This window comes from Oncorhynchus tshawytscha, linkage group LG04, assembly GCF_018296145.1.
Source record: "Oncorhynchus tshawytscha isolate Ot180627B linkage group LG04, Otsh_v2.0, whole genome shotgun sequence".
NCBI lineage: Eukaryota > Metazoa > Chordata > Actinopteri > Salmoniformes > Salmonidae > Oncorhynchus > Oncorhynchus tshawytscha.
In genome coordinates this window covers 73,905,391-73,929,384 of record NC_056432.1, presented here as the reverse complement: position 1 = coordinate 73,929,384, position 23,994 = coordinate 73,905,391, and the positions used below count along the sequence as shown (strand labels likewise).

Here is a 23,994-nt window from a genome sequence, read left to right as displayed (position 1 = left end):
CAATGTCACAGACTGTTTATTGGCCTCATCTAAAATGTCAGACTTCAATAGAATTTAATTGATACAGTTCAGAACAAATTAAGGCAATTTAAACACTGGGGCAATAAAGTTCCATGTATTTATTCAAACAGTTATATACACATACAGTAGTTAAATTCATACAAGTCAAGTCTCAAACTTGCTTAAAAAGAAACAAAAAATATTTTCCATCTGCCACCAGAGGTCAGCCAAGCCACAGAGGGGCCTGCTATTGCACTCTGGGTAATATAGGCACAACGAAGATGAGAAACCAGACACTAGTGTTCTCAGCAGCCCAGTCACAGGAACAACTCATTTGCCATTTTTTAGATATATATATATATATATATATATATATTTCTACCGTTCGTCGGTCCAAAAACAAGGGTTTTCTATAAAATATAGTCTGGAAGAGAACAGATGGCACAGAGATCTACTCTCTAAGGATATTGCTTAAAGATCATGCAGACCAACCGCCAACTCTTTTCACATTTAAATAAATCTAAATTTTAGGAAGAGTTTTTTTGGATTAAACAAAGAATCAATATTGGTCATGCTCGTACACTACAGAACTAAATTAGACTTCAGCTACTTGAGCCTTAGCCTACTCGGATTGTAACAAAGACAACAAAGAGTGCTTGGACATATTATTCTAAATAGAATTGCATGCCACACAAATGCTTCCACAGCAGAAACAAACACTGTTACACAAGTAGCTGTCATTAAGCACAGCATCCAGCATGTTTCGGTGGCTCTCACTACTGTACATAGTGGCCTTGTCTTTTCTAGTTTTAGAAAAGGGAGTAGTGGAACGAGCGTCTGATTTCCCTTCTATCCAGTACAGTAGTAGTTTCAGTCAGTCTATATGGCACTTATCTAATATTACACTGTACAGCCCAGCATTGGAAGGCACATCATTTACAACTAACATGCATACAGTACATATAGTTTTTGCAGACATACACACATACAGTAGTGTTTTCAGACTGACAAACCAGACACAGGGGAATAGGGATTTTGTTTGAAGGTATGAACATCTTATATAGTGGGGCTTTAGTGATCATTTAGCTAAAACAAGGGGCAAAGTGGTTTCATGCTTTAGGTGAGTGGTACATTTCATTGGCATCGTCGGTGGATGTTATGGAAGTATTCACACAAGGCACTTTGTGCCAGACACACAGGAAGGAGGATGTGCATCAAATATAAATGTGTGACCAACCTAGTGCTGTGGGGAGAGGTGTCTGTCGGTCTGTGTATGAATGTTGAGAGGGAGCTTGAGAAGGAGGCTAAGAGGGAGGAGAGTCGGCAGATTGTTTGTGGGGAGGTGTGTGTGCGTACGTATCAGTAGTGGAGGGAGAGGAAGTGACAAGGGAGAGTGACAAGGGAGAAGGAATCAGCGGTTGCGGTCCTCGACTCCTCCCTCCATGGTAGCGGTCAGCTGGTCAAGGTCAGTCACAGCACACCAGCAGACGGACGGGGAGACCAGACAGGGGGTGGTTGGCGCGCTCGGCCACGGCCCGCCTGGCTGACTCCTCGCTGGGGAAGGTGACCAGGGCCTCGCCGCTACGCTGGCCACTGAAGTTGTACAACAGGAGGACGGCGTCCGGCTGGAGCTGGAGGCAACAAACCACAGGAGATGGAGAGATGAAGAGAGTTGTGGAGAGAGAGAGAGACAGACAGAGGGGATAGAAGCCACACCGCTCAGTCATTAGCACCATCCCAACACCAGGGGGCCACAACCCAGAAGAGTTGGAGAGTAGATCCTGCACTGATCAACCCAGTAGAGTTGGATGAGTCAGACGAGAAACCACCGGTCAATGCAATTCCTTCTAATGCATGCTTCCCTTTAGAAGAGCTACAGTCCAAAAGCAATCCCCTGATCAGTCTGTGGGATCAGGATAGCAATGTGTTAATCAACTCAGAAAGAACACCACTAGGTTAGCACACTCAGGTCAAGGGCTAGATGAGAGAGACAGGAAAAGAGGAGAAACAGAAAGAGTCACTCTGGAGCACACTGTTGATTTGACATTAGGCAGGTGGACTGGCAGGCAGGCAGGCAGGCAGACGGGGGCCATGTGAGGTACAGGGTAGGCTGGTAACTTACCTTAGTCTCCCTACAGACAGAGCCACTCTTTGGGCTGAATCAGACTCCTGGTCTGTCCCTGACTCATCTGAACCATGCTGCTGTAGTCTTCAGGAGAGTACTACAGTGTAATGAGGTTCACAGTCAGACAGGGGGACTCAGTAGAGCATTATACACGCACACTACATAAATACAATCACACTTAAAATGTAGATACACCACAAGTCCAACAACCCACCTAAAAACTATTACTGGAACATACATACATACATACAGTTGAAGTGGGAAGTTTACATACACCTTAGCCAAATACATTTAAACTCAGTTTCACAACTCCTGACATTTAATTCTAGTAAAAATTCCGTCTTAGGTCAGTTAGGATCACTTTATTTTAAGAATGTGAAATGTCAGAATAATAAGAGAGAATAATTTATTTCAGCTTTTATTTCTTTCATCACATTCCCAGTGGGTCAGAAGTTTATATACACTCAATTAGTATTTGGTAGCATTGCCTTTAAATTGTTTAACTTGGGTGAAACGCTTCAGGTAGCCTTCCACAATAAGTTGGGTAAATTTTGCCCGATTCCTCCTGACAGAGCTGGTGTAACTGAGTCAGGTCTGTAGGCCTCCTTGCTCGCACACACTTTTTCAGTTCTGCCCACAACTGAACTCACATGTTCTTGAGGTCAGGGCTTTGTGATGGTCACTCCAATACCTTGACTTTGTTGTCCTTAAGCCATTTTCCACAACTTTGGAAGTATGCTTGGGGTCACTGTCCATTTTGATGACACATTTGCAACCAAGCTTTACCTTCCTGACTGATGTCTTGAGATGTTGCTGCAATATATCCACCTAATTTTCCTCCCTCATGATGCCATGTATTTTGTGAAACAAACTAAACTGTTTCTCCAAAAAGTATGATCTCTGTCCCCATGCTCAGTTGCAAACCGTAGTCTGGCTTTTTTATGGCGGTTTTGGAGCAGTGGCTTCTTCCTTGCTGAGTAGCCTTTCAGGTTATGTCGATATAGGACTCATTTTACTGTGGATATAGATATTTTGTACCCGTTTCCTCCAGCATCTTCACAAGGTCCTTTGCTGTTGTTCTGCTATTGATTTGCACTTTACGCACCAAAGTAGGTTCATCTCTAGGAGACAGAACGCGTCTTCTTACTGAGCGGTATGATGGCTGCGTGGTCCCACAGTGTTTATACTTGCGTACTATTGTTTGTACAGATGAACGTGGGACTTTCAGGCGTTTGGAAATTGCTCCCAAGGATGAACCAGACTTGTGGAGGTCAACAACTTGTTTTGAGGTCTTGGCTGATTTATTTTGATTTTCCCATGATGTCAAGCAAAGAGGCACTGAGTTTGAAGGTATGCCTTGAAATACATCCACAGGTACACCTCCAATTGACTCAAATGATGTCAATTAGCCTATCAGGAGCTTCTAAAGCCATGACGTCATAAACGTCCGACTTCAACTGCATGTACAGTGGGGCAAAAAAGTATTTAGGCAGCCACCAATTGTGCAAGTTCTCCCACTTAAAAAGATGAGGCCTGTAATTTTCATCATAGGTACACTTCAACTATGACAGAAGCTTCTAATGCCATGACATTTTCTGGAATTTTCCAAGCTGTTTAAAGGCACAGTCAACTTGGTGTATGTGAACTTCTGACCCACTGGAATTGTGATAGAGAATTATAAGTTAAATAAGCTGTCTAAACAATGGTAGGAAAAATTACTTGTCATGTAAAGTAGATGTCCTAACAGACTTGCCAAAACTACAGTTTCTTAACAAGAAACTTGTGGAGTGGTTGAAAACAAGATTTAATGACTCCAACCTAAGTGTTTGCAAACTTCCGACTTAAAACTGTACATGCATACATTACACTTGTAGTGTAAGACACCAATCCACCACTCAGAACAGTTCCTCACCCAAACTGAGTGCTCAGTCAGACAGCACAACAAGTTTCTAATTGATCCAGATAGCAGAAACCAGGGGATAACCGGTCAGGATGAGTTTACAGTGGTTTAGTCAAGAGTCAGGACTGAACTCAGCAACACTCTCTCTTTAGCATATACACAGTGTGTAGGACTGTAAAGCCCTACAGTAACTGGTCAGGTGTTCTCACATGCTGGGAGCTTATAGTTAGCCCCGAGGAAAACACACACACACACACACACACACCACACATTAAAAACCAGCAGAAACTTTCCTAAACAAACCTTCAAGAGCACAAAGAGACCCAAAACACCTCAGTCCCATCCCTGCATCCTCAGGCTAGAACACCTAATACACCTGCCCAACCAGTCACAGTACTGAGAGAGTTCAGTTCATACCTCCTCTGTAGACTCACTCCGCCTACTCAGCCAATGAGGGAGAAGCAAAAGAAGGGGAGAGCACAAGTGCACACGTCCCTTATTGAATATGCTGCAGTGCTGAACCATGGTTTGTGTTGCAGGAAAGCATTCTGGTTGCTAATATATGAGCACACTGACTGTTCAATTCTGAATGATGGGTTTGCCTACAGGCTTGTAGTTAAACAAAGATGGTTTTGTCATGAGGTGGGGTAATTATACAAATATCCTATTAATGAATAAGAAGGGTTTGGACAGTTTGTCCAGGTATTTCTTAATTTGTGTGTATTGTTTTATATTACTGCACTGTTGGAGTTGGAAACATAAGCATTTCACTGCACCCGTGATAACATCTGCAAATTGTGTACGCGACCAATAACATTTGATGTAACACAAGCCATACAATGTACCGACAGTAGAGTCCTACACGGGTCAGTTCTGGAGCCGCACCCGCCCTAAACCAATTCAGAGCCCCATCTGACGAAAGATTGTTCTCCTCAACCTGATCCACCTGCATAGAATTGCCTACAGCTGACAAAACCTTTACGTTCAATATTGTTTAGATAATCAGATAGTTGAATTGAAACTTAAACAATTCCAAGAATCGAATATAGGCTGCAATAATACATTTATAGGCTATAGCCTACTCAAACTTTAACCAGCGCACCGGTTTAACCTCATATGGCCTGTGTATGGTCCAAATGAACGAAAGCCTGAATTAACTGAATTGGCCCACCTTAAACAAATACCTGCTTGCAAGTTTTGCTGTCTGCATAGCCACTCCATCTACCGGGTTGTTGTCCTGGTCCACAATGACTCATGCAGCACCTGTTTCCACTATGGTGTATTTCATAACCTTTTTATTTCTCCGGTTAGGCCTACGTTAGCCTTTTTCACGTGAGCTAGGCTAGCCAGGGAAAGTACACTTGGCAACGTATTCACGTGGGGGGATAAAACAAGTTTCAGCACCACACAATGGACAGTTCCCTGATCCACTGCGTGCATGGCTGGTAGCCTACATGTCTGCCTCACCGCTCACAGAATGGAATTCGCAACACAATAAGCTCCAGGGTTTGTAAAAAAAATATTTAAAATGCTTCCGACCCGCAATATAATTGTTCTGAACCGCGAGCCGACCCGTGGGTTGAAATAACTTTTTCATTGCACCCGCTAGCTGATTTTTTTTGCAGGTCAACCGCAGGGAGCTGACCAGATGCAGGACTCTAACCAACAGCTCCTAAACTCTGTAAAACTAGCAGAACATCCTGCTTTGCTACAGTCTGTCACACAGGCACAAACATATACCCACATCAGACAGAAGATGTATTTTTACAGGTAACATACCACAAGGCAATGTTTATATGAGCCCCATTCAAACAGCCCCTTATTTCCAACTCATTTGCAGGTATACTCCTTTTATACATGTCAGTGAGTAACTGGCAGGGATAGTGTTAAACCATGGGGGCTGTTTACATTTCAAATTAGGGAGGTGTTAAAAACAATGGAAGTGTTCATGAATTTACCTGAAAAAGCAGAGAACCAATCACACAGACCCAATACCTGTATTTGGTTACAGCATCTGAACATGCAGGAATCATGACTAGGTCTTAGGTGGCTTTTAATTTGCCATGTTTTTTTACCCCCACAAAAAAGCTGGCATGGTAAAATTGTGGGATCTTTGTATATGAAAGGGACAATACACAAAAAAAAGAGTGGCGAAGAAATCAACCAAGACACATTAAACTGCAATGTAGTTTGAGACGGGGGCTGGGGAGACTGGAACTAAGGAGACTGGGGTAGAGGGAGGGAGGGGATTGTTTTAGGGGACTATGGAGGGAGAAGGAGAGGTTAGTATTGGAGGTCATATTGGAGGTTCTGACCTGGTATCCCTGGAAAAAGCTGAGGATGTCTTTGACCCCGGCGTTGTAGGGCAGACCCTGCATCCTAACTAGAGCGCCGTGCTGGGGCATCATGGGAGAGGCAATGTGGCCTTGGGCATGGGGCTGCTGGGCCGCTAACGCTACTGACCCTGGAGGAGACGCAAAGTAGCTCATCGTGGAGGGAGAGACTGGGGGGCTAGAGCGAGAGAGAAACACATTTATTTTTCTTTCTTTGGAAGCAAGTGTACATTATTCAGAAGATGTTCCAGTGTCAAAATCAATACCAAACATGGCACTTTGAACTGCATACATACATACAACACACATAACAAAAGAGGATGTACAGTTCATATTGACAAAACCCTAGAGGGAAATGGTTGTGTGGTTTGTACACTAACCCGGGGTAGTGCGCAGTGTAGTTCACACTAACCCGGGGTAGTGCGCAGTGTAGTTCACACTAACCCGGGGTAGTGCGCAGTGTAGTTCACACTAACCCGGGGTAGTGCGCAGTGTAGTTCACACTAACCCGGGGTAGTGCGCAGTGTAGTTCACACTAACCCGGGGTAGTGCGCAGTGTAGTTCACACTAACCCGGGGTAGTGCGCAGTGTAGTTCACACTAACCCGGGGTAGTGCGCAGTGTAGTTCACACTAACCCGGGGTAGTGCGCAGTGTAGTTCACACTAACCCGGGGTAGTGCGCAGTGTAGTTCACACTAACCCGGGGTAGTGCGCAGTGTAGTTCACACTAACCCGGGGTAGTGCGCAGTGTAGTTCACACTAACCCGGTGTAGTAACCCGGGGTAGTGCGCAGTGTAGTTCACACTAACCCGGGGTAGTGCGCAGTGTAGTTCACACTAACCCGGGGTAGTGCGCAGTGTAGTTCACACTAACCCGGGGTAGTGCGCAGTGTAGTTCACACTAACCCGGGGTAGTGCGCAGTGTAGTTCACACTAACCCGGGGTAGTGCGCAGTGTAGTTCACACTAACCCGGGGTAGTGCGCAGTGTAGTTCACACTAACCCGGGGTAGTGCGCAGTGTAGTTCACACTAACCCGGGGTAGTGCGCAGTGTAGTTCACACTAACCTGGGGTAGTGCGCAGTGTAGTTCACACTAACCTGGGGTAGTGCGCAGTGTAGTTCACACTAACCTGGGGTAGTGCGCAGTGTAGTTCACACTAACCTGGGGTAGTGCGCAGTGTAGTTCACACTAACCTGGGGTAGTGCGCAGTGTAGTTCACACTAACCTGGGGTAGTGCGCAGTGTAGTTCACACTAACCTGGGGTAGTACGCAGTGTAGTTCATGTTCATGTTCATGTAGAGCTGCGCAGGGTGGTGCTGTGGGGGTAGTAGGCCAGGGTGGGGGTGGGGTGGGGGCTGTGTGGGGGCTGGGGTGTTCTGGGGGTGGCCAGTAGGGGGGGCTGGTACAGAGCAGCCTCAGAGAGCATGGCAGGAGAAGGGAACGCAGCATAGGCCGGAGGAGCCAGACCTGGGGAGAGGACAGAGAGCGAAGTTCAGAATCTCAGATACAACCACACAGGAACATTGGATCCTTATCATAACCTCAATATTACTACACCATCATGCCTAAGCCTGCACATCATGCTGAACCATCACACAGCTCCCAGAGGCATACAACATCAATCAAATGTATTTATAAAGCCCTTTTTACATAAGCAGTTGTCACCAAGTGCTTATACAGGAACCCAGCCTAAAACCCCAAAGAGCAAGCAATGCAGAAGCATAGTCCCTAGGAAAACCCATAGTCTTATCAATCATATGAAAAACTATGTTAATCACATAAAAGCCTCAAGGTAGTATTCTACTCAGTTGCTCCAGTTCTGTCCTTGATGTTACCCTAACCCTACAACATAAACACAGTGAGGGATGGAGGGAGGTAGTGTATTTACACACAAACAGGCTGTATGGGTCTGTTGCCACATTGACACAAAACAGTCAGATGACCTTGTGGGCTGAGGGTGGGTTTGCAGGTACACTCCCCAAACCAATCTGGCAACTCAAGTGACCTTGTTGGGCTGAAGGCACCGAGTGACCTTGTGGGGATGACCGTTCCCAGGTACACTCTGCCACCAACCTGGCAACCAGAGTGAGTGACTGTCATAACTCCAGGTCAAGCCAGTGAGATTACAGTTGTCAAACATGAGGTTGAATAAATGGAAAAAAAAGTCAACAGCAAACAGAACCAGTCATTTGAGCAACTGCTCTCAAATTGTGGGCATCAGAATTCACAACAGCCAATAGCCACACCAAGAGTGTGCACTGCCCTTAGTGATATGATAAGCAGGAATCTAATCTCTATAGCAACAGGGCACTAATAGAACAAAGTACACTGGGATAGATAGACACACCCACTTTAACCATGTGTATGCAAACAAACCCTTCAGAGTTTTAATGGGTATGTTACAACTAATATGGAGGGCATAATTACTACAGCTAACCCTGCCTGTGTAATATCTTCCTTGAACATACCATTAAAAAAAGGCATAACCCCGACTGAAACATGTCCGTTTTAATAATAAACAAGCATTTCTGAAAGCTACTTGTCCTGTTGTCCTTGCTAGATATTCTCCTGTTTATGTGATATGTTCTGAAACATCAATGGGACATGCAGTGATTCAGCTAGGTCTATTATGGACTTACAGGGTAGTTTGCAGGGTGGAGGGGACAGGCCGCTGCGGTTCAGTGTTCCTCCCATCAGGACGAAGCTCATCTCCTCAGTAGAACACTGGAACACCTCCACATAGCGGTCCTTCATCATCTTCTTGTGGCACTTCTGGGCCACCATGAACGCCCTGTCAGCTGCCCTCATCTGAATGAAGGCGTCACCTGAGGGACGCCCCTGGAGAGGAGAGGGAGGTTACAGATGAGAATGATGCTCTGATGGAAGGGTTAGGGTGGGAACTTCGGTCACATCTCAATAGTGTAGAGATGCTTCCGAATCTTCGGCTTGTACCCATCACTTCATCTACACTAAGTATTTAATATAAGACGGGTGAAAGTACCATGGCGTGTGTGTGTACCAGTACCTGTTGGTTGAGCACCATATGAACTCCATGTGGTTTAATATCAATAGTGTGTTCTCCCATGAACTCCAGTATATCCTCTATAGCAGCAGTGTAGGGTAGACCTCGCAAACGGACACAGTCCCGCGTGCTGCCAGTCGCCAGGTAGGGGGGCGTGGCCAAGACCGGCATGGGGACCATGGAAGAGGAGGGCAGTGTGGAGATCAGAGGGGTGGACATGTAACGGTTCAGGACCTAAGAGGGCAGAGGTCAAAAGGTCAGCACTGACTTCATTATATTGCTGTGTTTCTCTGTGGTGTTGAGTCATGTTGACTGTCATTTACAAGAGGCTTTGATCTAATAGTCAAACAAACAACTCTGGTGTCACGACACAAGCACCATCCTCCATCCAACTGACTCATGGGGACCGCATTCTATGCTGTGTCACGTATAGTTCTTCAACTTTAGTCATGTCTTACGCTATAAAGACAATAGCCATTGCACAACAAATTCAAATAAGAGAACTGGTTAAATATGGAGAAAGAGGTTCATCGCCTGTTGGACCTTAACTGTCTTTAAAACGCTCTATGCATCTCTACCTCACAGTGACTGTCTACTATAATGTAACTGTTGCACCTTGGCTGCAGTACAAGGGAATAGCTTGATGCATCTCTGATAGTAGGTTAAGTAGTAAATAAACCCCATTGAGTCCCTAGATGCCATACCTGTTGGACCTCCGCTGCAGTGCTTCTGAACAGCTCTACATTCTACTACACTGAACCTGTGTGAACAGCTCTACCTCATAGTGACTGTCTACTACACCTATAAACAGTGACTGTGATGTGTTTTACCTGTTGGACCTCCGCTGCAGTGCTTCTGAACAGCTCTACATTCTACTACACTGAACCTGTGTGAACAGCTCTACCTCATAGTGACTGTCTACTACACCTATAAACAGTGACTGTGATGTGTTTTACCTGTTGGACCTCCGCTGCAGTGCTTCTGAACAGCTCTATATTCTACTACACCTATAAACAGTGACTGTGATGTGTTTTACCTGTTGGACCTCTGCTGCAGTGCTTCTGAACAGCTCTACATTCTACTACACCTATAAACAGTGACTGATGTGACCTCTGCTGATGTGAACAGCTCTATATTTTACCTGACTGTGATGTGCCTCTGCTGCAGTGCTTCTGAACAGCTCTATATTCTACTACACCTATAAACAGTGACTGTGATGTGTTTTACCTGTTGGGCCTCTGCTGCAGTGCTTCTGAACAGCTCTACATTCTACTACACCTATAAACAGTGACTGTGATGTGTTTTACCTGTTGGACCTCTGCTGCAGTGCTTCTGAACAGCTCAATGTATCTCTTGCCCAGGATCTGCTTGTGTTTCTTCAGGGCGTTCAGAGCGTACTCTTCACAGGAGAACAGGACGAAGGCGTCGCCTGTGGGCCGCCCGTCGGGGTACTTTACGAAGAGTAGGCCGTCGCTGGCGTCCGTCACGGGGCTGTCGGCCCCCAGGAAGGTCAACACGTCCTGGGGAGAGGCGGTGAAGGGAAGACCCCTCATCCTGATGATCACCTGGTTCTCCTTGGACAGGAACTGGGCCACCTCGTTGGATGTGCCTACAGTCACAGAGGGAGAGGAAACAGAGTTAGCTATAAGTGAGAAGTAAGACCTTTAGCTAATTACTTGGTCCCTTTAACATGCAAATTATTGTTGCTTATTGTCACTAATAAATAATAAAACGCATTACATCACTTTAAAATACAAGAGTAGACGTTAAAACAAGAGCAGTGAGTCAGAGTCTAGGGCAAACAGTATCTGCTGAAAGTCCAATGTCTTGACAGATATTATATTATATTATAGATCTCCAGTCCACTGGCTAGAGTCCACAGACAGACACTAGTCTCTCCCCCTGCTCTCTCTCCTGTATCAGCTCTGCTCTTTGTCTATTCACGCCCCCTTTGTATGGCCCTTTCACTGGCCGCCGGGAGGATGAGGTGAGACACTGTCGGCCAGGGGTAAAGTTACCTTCCTCCAACTAGCCTCTGAGGGGAGAGGGTGAGGCTCACAAAGCACCTTTCATTCCCCCAGGATAAGCCAGAGAACCAGAGTGGTACAGGGCGGAGGAACAGGGAGAGTCCCTCTAGTAAATGGAAGGGGGAAAAAAAGTCTGAAATCTGACCTCCAGCGATCTTGAGGAATTCCTCTCCTGTGGCTTTGTATACCTGTGAGGATGAGAGGAGACTCTTAGCAACTCCAAATGGCCTTTCATCTGACCAATGCAACATGCATTGTGCTACAGTTGGAAAGCATGACACTTTTTTCCTCTGTAACAGTATTGGCTGCATAGCTGATGCTGTAACGGTATTGGATCCATTAGTGAAGCAACAGCATTAGTATGGCTGTGTTCGATGTAGGGGGCTGCTGTGTTCGATGTAGGGGCTGCTGTGTTCGATGTAGGGGCTGCTGTGTTCGATGTAGGGGCTGCTGTGTTCGATGTAGGGGCTGCTGTGTTCGATGTAGGGGCTGCTGTGTTCGATGTAGGGGCTGCTGTGTTCGATGTAGGGGCTGCTGTGTTCGATGTAGGGGCTGCTGTGTTCGATGTAGGGGCTGCTGTGTTCGATGTAGGGGCTGCTGTGTTCGATGTAGGGGCTGCTGTGTTCGATGTAGGGGCTGCTGTGTTCGATGTAGGGGCTGCTGTGTTCGATGTAGGGGCTGCTGTGTTCGATGTAGGGGCTGCTGTGTTCGATGTAGGGGCTGCTGTGTAGGGGCTGCTGTGTTCGATGTAGGGGCTGCTGTGTTCGATGTAGGGGCTGCTGTGTTCGATGTAGGGGCTGCTGTGTTCGATGTAGGGGCTGCTGTGTTCGATGTAGGGGCTGCTGTGTGTAGGGGCTGCTGTGATGTAGGGGCTGCTGTGTTCGATGTAGGGGCTGCTGTGTTCGATGTAGGGCTGCTGTGTTCGATGTAGGGGCTGCTGTGTTCGATGTAGGGGCTGCTGTGTTCGATGTAGGGGCTGCTGTGTTCGATGTAGGGGCTGCTGTGTTGTAGGGGCTGCTGTGTTCGATGATGTAGGGGCTGCTGTGTTCGATGTAGGGGCTGCTGTGTTCGATGTAGGGGCTGCTGTGTTCGATGTAGGGGCTGCTGTGTTCGATGTAGGGGCTGCTGTGTTCGATGTAGGGGCTGCTGTGTTCGATGTAGGGGCTGCTGTGTTCGATGTAGGGGCTGCTGTGTTCGATGTAGGGGCTGCTGTGTTCGATGTAGGGGCTGCTGTGTTCTGTAGGGGCTGCTGTGTTCGATGTAGGGGGCTGCTGTGTTCGATGTAGGGGCTGCTGTGTTCGATGTAGGGGCTGCTGTGTTCGATGTAGGGGCTGCTGTGTTATACGGATGCTGACCTCAATGTATCTGCTGCCCATGTGGTGTTTGTGTCTCTCCAGGGCCAGGTCTCTGTGCTCCTGGTTGATGAACCGAACCAGGGCTTCACCATTCCTCCTGCCCTGGGCGTTCAGACAGAGGGCCACACCACCCCTGAAATACACAGGGAGAGGTTGGAGGAAAGGTCAGAACAATTTGACCCTCTATGGAGACGAAGCAGCATGTACAACTTCCTGTGGTTATTAGTTTCCAATTCTCAGTGGAACCATGGCTTAAATCACATGACACACAGTCATGTTTTGGTAACATACTTGGCGATGTTGAGGCCCTTGAAGAAGCGGGAGATGTCCTGGTCAGAGGATTGCCATGGCAACCCCCTGGCTCTGATCACTGTCTCACTGTCCACTGGCTCAGTCTTACTGCTGCAGGGGACAAACCAGTGGGGCACAGTCAACATGGGGAACGGTGTTTAACGGTTACACACTAAACTCAATGCTGCATGAGACAGAGAAAGTCATGTTCAGAAACTCTTGAAGACAATGTAAATGGACTTGAATAGTACTTCTATACTGTTAAAAACCAAAGTGTTTCAGTAAGTTGTCTTCGTCAGAGACATGGTAAAAATTGGGACTTATGCAGTTTAACAGTCTACTTCACACTACTCTAACACGGAAACACACATGCCAGGGGTTGTCAGGGCAATGGGTATTGGACACCGTAGTGGGATTTGTGTGGTGCTATTGGATAGCCAGTTAAATACTTAATGGCAAAGTTGGAGTGGTTTAATGACACGCTTGTGGTTTCCCTTGTTGCTGTAATCAATGCTACGAGCCTGGCTCTGAACATGGGAGGGACGGTTGGTTAGGCTTCAACTGCAGTAAACACTAAACAACAGGTTTAGTATAGAGACGTGGCCACACAACCTGGTTGAGTGAGGTTACATAAAGTCGATGCACTGAGAATATACATACCATGCTCCCGATTCAAGCTTGTACTTCACAGCTTCAAAGCATGAGAATTTGTGGTCTGCAAGAGATTCAAACACTAATTTACAATATGGATCAAACTTCTATCCACATTTACAATCAAAAGGACCATACTAATAAAAAATAACTTCACATTAGGCTTGACATTGGATCCACCAACAGAAGCCAATCAACTTCACTTATATTCAGACTGAACAATACAACAAATGTTTTTAAGTGTTGCTCCATGCTGCCAGGTTGTTTCATGCTCAACAGGTCTGGCCTGCCAGCCTGCAACTTCAGCAGCATTCCTGTTAGCCACTTAACATAGAGAGATTGACAGGGCTGTGGGGTGGCCAGGTGGGACTGGCACAGAGAGAACGGGGGGAAATGCGATAGCAAAAGAGGAGAGAGATGTATAGACTTACTGTATGGCTCAGCCAGGATGTGCAGGGAGAGCTGGACCATACACCTCACCTCCTTCAGCCCCATCACCTGCTCTGACAGGGGAAGTTCTGGGATGCACACATCTACGCACATGTAAGGATGTTTTATCAGTCGTTTATATAAGTACTAGGAACAGATGAGATTACATTTCATCCGACTCTGACTTACATTCTAGCATAGAGTGCAGTGTTAGGTCCTGGACCTGTCCAGCATTGGGACAACATTTGTGAAACTCTTTCCTCACATCCACAAAGGAGTAGAAACACTCCGGCAGGACCAGGTTCTGAAACAGACACACAACAGGTAGGTCAGTCATTAGTCCATCCAACATTCACTGAATAGTAGTGTACTCTGTAAACAGACCTCATGAAAAGTAGGGATAATAGGAGTGATGCAATGAAGGGAGCCAGGAATAGGTGGCATAAAGAGGGGATGAGATAAAGCAGGGAAAACAGATGACATGAAGCCATCTACAGATGATTGTGTGGATAGCTAGCATTCCTGTGCAGATGATGACGTTACTGCTCAACACAAGCACAGGAGACATACTGCTAACTGTGACCCAGGAATTACAACTTACACACGTGGCTAAAAGGTCAAATGTAAAGAATATATACAAAAAAATACCAAAGACTCATTATCTTGACTGAATTATTGCATTGTGCCTTCCTCACCTGAACAAAGTCCAAGAGACTGATATGGTATTATGATATTGATAGATATAAAAATATATACACACACACACTACCGTTCAAAAGTTTGGGGTCACTTAGAAATGTTCTTGTTTTTGAAAGCACATTTTTTGTCCATTAAAATAACAAATTGATCAGAAATACAGTGTAGACATTGTTAATGTTGTAAATGACTATTGTAGCTGGAAATGGCTGTTTTTCAAACTAGACACTAATGTACTTGTCCTCTTGCTCAGTTGTGCACCAGGGACTCCCACTCTTTCTATTCTGGTTAGGGCCAATTTGTGCTATTCTGTGAAGGGAGTAGTACACAGTGTTGTACGAGATCTTCAGTATATTCTTGCTCTAAGAAAGGAAGGCTATTCCATGCGAGAAAATGCCAAGAAACTGATGAGTTTCAGAAGAAAGTTCTTTGTTTCTGGCCATTTGAGCCCACAAATGCTGATGCTCCAGATACTCTACTAGTCTAAAGGCCCGTTTTATTGCTTCTTTAAAATCAGAACAGTTTTTAGCTGTGCTAACAATCTAATGATCAATTATCCTTTTAAAATGATAAACTTGGATTAGCAAACACAACATGCCATTGGAACACAGGAGTGATGGTTACTGATAATGGGCCTCTGCACACCTAAGAAGATATTCCATTTTTTATTTTATTATTATTATTTTTTTTTAAATCAGCCATTTCCAGCTACAAGTCAAATTACTTGTAAAACTGTATTTCTGATCAATTTGATGTTATTTTAATTAGACAAAAAAAGTGCTTTTCTTTCAAAAACAATGAAATTTAAGTGACCCCAAACTTTTGAACGGTAGTGTGCATGCAGATATATATCATTTGTTTTTTTATTAGTGGAAATTCCCCTAACTAGGTCAGTAAATATGGGCAATTATATTTTCTATCAAAATGACTACATTTCCCCTAAATGGTAGGTTAGAAAATCAAGGGCCACTCAATACCTTCTTGGAGGCCTCAGGGTGAAGGGCCTGTCGTATGATGAGGGGCCCGTCGACACACAGTGTGTAGGAGCTTCTGCCCAGAGCCTTCAACTCCGCTGAGACGGACTGCTGGAACTGTAGGGAGAGAATGAAGAGAGATACAAGAGGAGAGTCATTGTGAGAACATACAATGAGTCACACACACAAAACCAACAAAGTAAAGTCATACTTTAGTTATCAGCCAAGTAGCTCCCTATGGTCTTTTAGAGATTCAGTGTAAACCACTTGTGACCAGCAGACAAACATGGGAGTGCCAATGTCACGTCTGAAAAACAACAGTAACACAGTACTGATTAATTATGCTCTGCTGCAGCAAACTACAAAAGGTTTTTATGCTTGGTTTGTTTTAGAATAATAGTGCTCAGGGAGTTCTCTCCCATAAGAATTAGCACTGTGTTTCTACCCGTTAACACTGTAAATAGGCCAAGTCTTTAGGCCTACTGGTACGAACACGTTCCCTGAACAGGTAGGTTTGTGTTTTCTGGGGGAAGAACAGGTAGGGATGCGTCCTGAGATTGACAGATGTGAATAGGTTTTTTCAGGTGTTTGCATAGCAAGGAAGCAGACAACAGGGATTGTGGTGCCAATCAGCACCTGGAACAAGGAGGATTTCACTTAGCAGTTAGACCAACAGTCACAACCAGACATTAAAGGTGACAACAACCAACCCCAGCCTGAGAAACCAGCCGCTGCTTCGCTTCCTATAAAACAATGTTCACCAATCCCTAGCCCCTATAAACACTTACCAAGCCCCACAGCAGGGACTCTCAAATAGGTATGTGTTTAGTAATAATCATCACATTTAATGTGGCCCATTACCAGTGTTGTGTAAACTTTACTGGTGTCCTTTAAACAGTCAGACATGACATCTCACCATCACCTCAAAAAACAAACTGACCTTTCCAATTTGCCAGTTAGTGCTGCCAATTGTATTTCTAGCTAGGCTGGCTTCCTTTGAGGATTTAGTTTTAATATCCTGTCTATTAGGGGAGAGTGGGGTAAGTTGAGCCCCCCTTGTTTCTAGGAAAACACACGTGTCATTAAACCACTCCATTTTATGGAGTCTGAAGGAAGAAACCACATGGAAAAAGTGGTAAGCAAGTTATGTCCAAAAATATATATATATTCAAATTAATGTATTGTGTTAAGAGGTTTCATTATGCATGTGTCTAAACCACAGTAGGTCATTCTACGATTGTTCTATACATCAGTTGGGGTCTCTATAAGATCAATATGAGGTCCTAAACCTAGCACGGAAGCCTCTAACAAATTTGGTTGAGTGTGGTGTACCGCAAGGCAGCTGGCTTAGGCCATTATTGTTTTCACAAATGATATTCCAGTGACCTTTAATAAAGCATGTGTGTCTATGTACACTGACAAAGCAACAGTATATACACGTCAGCTGCGACAGTAAAATAAATAACTGACACCCTTAACAGAGAGCTCCAGTCTATGGGCTCAAGTGTTTGTTAGGTGTTAAGCCTGTGTTAAAAGACAAAAAAGCTATTTTGATTGAGTTGAATTGTGTTTTGGAAAGAAAGATGGGCATGGTTTTTAAAAGGTAGCGGTAATAATTCATTCAGTACAAAAATGTGTAGGTGGCTTAACATACCCTGTTCCATGGCTCAATTTAAGTTGTGCCAAGGAACCACTTTTTAGACAAGTTGTGTTCTCAAAACTAATGTTTTTATGAATTCTGATAAACATTCTGAAATATATGTAGATATCTTTGTTAGAAAGAAAACTAGAGTTCCCTCAACGGACTGATACTGAAAGTAAGAAATGGCTCAATTTAACACACAAATAGGCAACACCTCTCTCGAATACTCTTTCCATTTCTAATAAACTATTCACCAATTTATGGTTTGTTTAGCTACTACTTATCATGTTATCTGTCCAGAAGATCTAATGGTCGTTAGTGACTAATTGTCAGTCAGTGAGGCTAATTTCACATGGCCACATACGACATCCAGCCTCCAGACAGTAAGAGTGTGTTGCTGCTGGTGCGTGTTAGAGCATTCTTCACACAGAGAGCCAGGAGATATATACATGATCTCTCAACAGCTGGCGACTCAACTGCCCGAGAGAGGAGCCATAGGTGCTGTTCAGTAGGGCACACCGTAGGAAAATTATTTGCAACGGAAAGCTTAAATCTGTGTCCCTATTGGTCAAGTTCAAGTGGTACCTCCCAGTTTCAAAATGTCTTTGCCCTACTAAACATGACAAACCCCCCCCCGCCTGGCTTTCACTAATCTACACGAGGAGATTTATTTAACTAGGCAAGTCAATTAAGAACCTTTTTTTTATTTTATTACAATGGCAGCCTACCCCGGCCAAACCCGGACGACGCTGGGCCAATTATGCGCCGCCCTATGGGACTGCCAATCATGGCCGAATGTGATACAGCCTGGATTCAAACCAGGGACTGTAGTGACACCTCTTGCACTGAGATGGAGTGACAGACTGCTGCGCCACTCAGGAGTTCAACTTCAGGGAAATAATTATGTTAATGGAGGGCTCTTATTTCAACACACTTGACGTTACCCACAAGCACCATCACACTGCACAAAACAACACTAGGCCCCCTATACCATCATATGCATTGTATTGAGACTACAAAAAAAAGAGCATTTTGTTGAACCCTTCATTGCATCTATTGTCTACAGCTATCCTGAACCTATCACACCCTAAAAGGGATGAGATGTTTGAGTCCTCGTGGTGACCGGGACCAGGATGCTGGGTTGTTGGACAGGTCTGTCTTGCCACGTGGAGCTGTGGGATCCCATGCCACTTCAGGGCCTGGTACGCTACATTTCACCATAGTGTGATAACATCTGGGTTAGGGAAGGACTGATACACACAGGAAGCTCATTAGCTGAGGTGGGCCGGTCAGATAGGCCCCTAAGACAACTGACTGGCTTTCTCTGAAAAGACTGGCTGCCAAGGATCCAGAGGTCAATGAGTCATCATCTGGGAGCCATGACAGATGACACACACTGTATGTCAGAGGTATCAACAGATACTGTAATGTATCTGGTAACATCTATGGTATAGAACCCAGTCATTTAAGTAGTCCCATAGATAATAGGACAAATATTAGTCAAGGAAAGTCTAGACTGACACAGTTGAGTATGTGACAAGGAGAGGAACAAAACAGACCAAACAGGTTGAGGCGCTGTGGAATTCATAATTATTCCTCTGTTTCGGGGGGGGGTAGAGCATCATTCTCAGAAGCCATCGGATATTAAACATTCTTCTGTCACCTCAGACAGTGACATGCAAATATCTATCACATTTGTTTAGCTACCAAGAATCCTCTCCACACACACGTACAAGCAGGAACAGACCAGGTTGTGAAGGTAGTTGTGTTCAACCTAATGCATGGTGGGTGAGGTGTTGTGTTTGTTAGCTCACGGCTGTTTTCACATCTATGCAGCCTCACCTTGCACAACCAGCAGCAGGATTAGGAATAGAAACAAATGGTTTCAAGGAACTAAGCGACACACCCTTTACTCTATCCTCTCTGCCAAACCAGCATACTATTAGAGCAAACATGTCCAACAGGACAGGCCTAACAAAGGAAACAGGCATTGATAAATATGCCAACACTAGCAGCAAGGCTGTCAGAATAGGAAATGTCAACATGCAACAAATGAGAACGTGCATAGACGGTCACTGTAATATACCTGACCTGGCCAGCCAAACCATTCATTGATTACCATTGGTTTCATTTTCCCCCAATGGGAGGTTCTCTGCTGCACTGTGCCATGGGTGAGTATGAGGTAGGAGTTTACCCTTGAACCTGGCCCCATCTGTGTTTGCTCTGTGGTATAAGCTATAGCTGGTGTGTTTGCATGGTGTTGAGGCTGGAACCAAGGAGAGAAGTAGATCAGGGGTGGTGATGAGGCTCACGATAAGGGAGTAGAGAGTACCAGGCAGTACTCATGGCTAGGCCTGTTACATTCACACCACTGTCCCAAACTTTAGTCATTTTATGACTGGACTGTGGAGATTAGATGTTTACAATCCTGGCTCTGTATAGGATCCTCTGGCTTGTTCTCTACAAGGTACAATGCTGTTGGAGAGCAGGAAGGGAGAAGACCGAGGGAGGGTTTTATTGCTGCTGGCACTATCTTTCATTATCTGCTTCTGCTGTGCACCTGCCCCAGTGCCTTCACAACCTGGAACAGGGTGACGCTGCCCCACCTATGAGAGAGACTTAGCAGCACAGAGAGCTGAACACGCTTTGCTCCGGGGTCCCTGGCACAGAGCAAGTCAGAGCCTGTGTACTATCACTGCACTGATCTGACTCAATACTGGCCCTAATAAGCGAGGGCCTAAGACTGACTGGGGTTCAATGAGTCGAAATCCCAAATGTCTTCCAGACAAACCCATTGATCTGAGAACAGTTAGAGAAACTACAACAGGATTCTGACTTTTTATTTTTATAAATTCAATCTTAGGGAGAAAAACTTGTTGATATGTTGAATGGAAGGCAGGCTACAAGCCCACAAGGAACAGTAGGCATTTTAAGTCCCCCCCCTCCAATGGAAAGGGTGCAGCCCAGTTCTAATCTCCATCGCCATTTTTCTCAGACTGAATAAATATTTCACTAAAGAAAACAAATCTGCGTCCTTGGCTTGGCTACTCTGGCCTTATGACATTGACAGGTCCACTGAGATATGGTCTCTGCTAGGTTAGTTAGCTATTCCTACCTACAACCCCAAAGGCAGTCTCTCGTATGACTCACATTAGCTGAATGTAGCTTTATCTCCATTCCGCCACTGACTGCCTGGCTTAAATCAATAGACAAATAAATAAACTAAACCTGACCAATGGCAAGAGAAAGTGACCTAGCAGACAGAGGTAAACCAGTAAAAATGGATTGTTCTGGTTAATCTTTAAAGGGTCCACAGACTCACAAAACGAATGAATTGGGACGGCTTGCTGGTATAGAAACTCAAACTACAGATGACTTCATCAACCAGAAATCAGCAGTGAGAGAGCATCTTGCGGTACGGATCTACTCTAAATCTATATTGTGTCAACAGCAAGAGCACTGTCAAACTCAGGGGCCTTATTGCAAAACGTTGTTGAGGAAGGACTGGTCACTTCAACAAACCTGCTTGTTGCATGGGAGAGGACCACAGCATTGAGTCAGACAGCGTCTCTAATCGTAACCCTAAATCACAAGGAGAGCCTGGTAATATGGGGTTTTCAATTATTGAAATACTGCTGGGGGCGGGGATGGGATTCGGTGTAACTACCTACCTACAGAGTGGATGGGATTCGGTGTAACTACCTACCTACAGAGTGCATACAAATACTCTCAACACTGCAGGCAGACAGAGCGGTTGAGAAACACGTTTGGCAACATAAGCCCTTTTGTCAAAACATACCAGGGGAGGTGGAACCTGAAAACACTTTTACATCCTGGTCATCATAAACAGGAACAGACTGCCTTATCTCACAACTACCTGGCCTGAGAAAACAGGTGCTGGGCTATGGCAAGGGGTCTCTGTCACTCCCACACTTTCTCTCTCTCTCTCCGTCCTCTCTACCCAGCAGGGGTATTTCTTTGCATTCCCAGGTAAACATTCAGTCTTCCAGATGTCAGCAGCTCGCATCAGTCTGGGACAAGACTAGACCTGCTTGCCTCCCCGTCCCTACCTCAACCCCACGGCAGTCACTGCTTAGCCAAGCAAGCCTACTCAAACCAGCAACTACACTGAGCCGGTCCCAAATGACACCCTATTCTCATAGGGCTCTGGTCAAAAGTAGTGCACTTTAGGGAATAGGGTACCATTTTGGATGCACCTTCTCACGGCCTGTCAAAGAGTTTAATAGGCCAAACAGCAGCCAAACCAAGTGGAATAATTTGTAAAGGTCAGATACCTTTCAGGGGTTTCCATTTGTTGAGAAAAATCGACACACCTTGACATTTACCTAAAGCTTCATCATCAAGCTTGACCGGTTACCTCCCTCCAGGTGGTTGGTGACACAGACCATTTGAATGCTGTCAGTCTTATCATGCATGGTTGTTTTTGCCAGTTAAAGTTCAGCCATTATCATTTTAGAGATTAAATGCTTTGTTAGGCATCTTAAGCTTTTCTTTGGAGTCAGGTTTAAAATATTTAAGTCTGAGAATGCAGGAAAGCAAAGGACAAGACTCCAGATTTGAGTCCCAAAATGTTTTAGGGCCTGAACAGGAATCTTCACCAGTAGCCTAATCAGTCTCACCTGTTGCAGAACTTTGTCCAGAGGTTCAGCCTTGTAGAGTTCCTCCACAGACAGCCCAGTCTCCTCTTTACTCTGGTCTGTCAACTCCAAAGAGTCGGGCTTCACAAGACGTCTCTGAAGTTTCCCAACCTGTGAACCGAATCGGTGTTTCACCATGGCATGTGCCACCCATTTTAGTTATGAACTACAGAGTACGGTTTGGTGAAAACGCAACTAATTTCCCAAGTCAACACTAAACATGACAAGCCAATTTTATGAACTCAGACCATCAAACAAGCAGTTAATTAACACAGCACAGTTGCCAATGCCAAGGCGTTGACATAACCAAAGGTATGCTATCTTTCATCCTATATTTAAAGCATTTCACTGAAGTTAAATCTGACAGGTGTAGGCTACACACCCATGAGCCTATCGGTTGGATAAATTGAGGCCCATGCGCACTTTTAAAACTGTGACCCACAAATAATTACAGAACGCGTACCTTTGTTGATTAATATGTCAGCTGTCAAGTTAAAACATGAATCCACTACTTAGGACACAAAAACACTAAAAAGTCAAGAAGAAACCTTTACAACGGGTGAGAAAGTCCGTACCTTTTTCTCATGTAGATCCACAATTTGCCACACCAAGAGAATTATTTCCCTCTCATCCGAACCCAGTTTACCCCCATTTGCACCAGCTGTTGCCCCAAAGAACACCACCAGAGTATCACTGTGCGAAGCCATCAGGGACCACAAGGGTAAAAACTACAATTAAAAGCAAAGATGAAATAAAAATAACACGAGGATCCACCTTTTTCCAGTGATAAGAGAAGCAAACAAAAGGTCTGGAAATTCAATTGAAGTCAAGTAAACGAATAGGGGAAAAGAAAGATTACTTTCAAGAGGACACGAAAGAGATTTCGACCAAAGACTCTACCTGATCAAGTACTTGAGCGTGTTCTATCCAGAGATACTGGTTTAACTGGTAAAGAAAATTGGAAAAAAAATCCCTGTTTTCTTTTACGCAAACTCCATGACAAGCCCAGAAAAAAAATTCTGCCTCGCTATTTTTCTGAGTTACCTGTGTCTGATTCAGCCGCTAACTTTCAGTCAAGCTCCCAGGGGAGTTGGCCTATTGGCCGCTTGGCAAAGGTGAGGGCGGGACATAGCGCACCAATACCTATGTAACATAACCTGATTGGTTTAGCATGTTTGGCGGAAGTAGTAGCAAATAAGAATCCGGCTGTTCACACATCTTTGAAGTAGCACAGCGCCTAAAGCCTCGATCACACCGACAGTGATCTTGCGATTTGGCACACCAGAAGAAAGGCTACATTCAAATCAAAATCAAATCAAACGTTATTTGTCACATGCTTGGCAAACAACAGCTGTAGACTAACATTGAAATGCTTACTTACGCGCCCTTCCCAACAATGTAGAGAAAAACAGAAAAATAATAACAAGAGGAATACATAAACAATGAGTAATGCTATATACATGGGGTACCAGTTCCAAGTCGATGTGCAGGAGCACGAGGTAATTGAGATAGATATGTGCTTATAGGTAGGGATAAAGTGACTAGAAAAATATAATAAACAATAGCAGCAGCATGTGTAATGAGTCAAATGCAGTCTCTCAAAGGGGGTCAATGCAGATAGTCTGGGTAGTTAACTATTTAGCAGTCTTATGGAATTGGGGTAGAAGCTGTTCAGGGTCCTGTTGGTTCCAGACTTGGTGCTTCAGTACCGCTTGCAGTAGGGTAGATGAGAGAACACTGTTTGCCTTGCAGCATAGCTTTGCACAGGCAGTTGCAATGCATTCTGTGTGGTGCATAGGTTGGATATATCTAAGGTATGCATCAAATTGTATGTGTAGACTTAACAGAAATAGTAGCAAAATGGCAATGTTTAACTTTTGTTGAACGCATA

At 44.9% G+C, this 23,994-nt stretch overlaps 1 protein-coding gene across 1 annotated transcript; it reads right to left on the bottom strand.

Annotated features, from left to right (window-relative positions):
• LOC112249366 (epithelial splicing regulatory protein 2) lies at positions 1 to 22,997 on the bottom strand. The gene is given in 16 exon segments (XM_042321219.1): positions 1 to 1,631; positions 6,341 to 6,536; positions 7,616 to 7,662; positions 7,665 to 7,825; positions 8,998 to 9,196; positions 9,384 to 9,614; positions 10,688 to 10,989; positions 11,553 to 11,595; positions 12,763 to 12,895; positions 13,054 to 13,164; positions 13,714 to 13,768; positions 14,136 to 14,237; positions 14,323 to 14,437; positions 15,807 to 15,920; positions 22,086 to 22,214; positions 22,679 to 22,997. Coding segments are annotated over 16 exon segments (2,235 nt in total). The 5' UTR covers positions 22,811 to 22,997; the 3' UTR covers positions 1 to 1,466.
• Between the last annotated feature and the right edge of the window lie 997 nt (positions 22,998 to 23,994).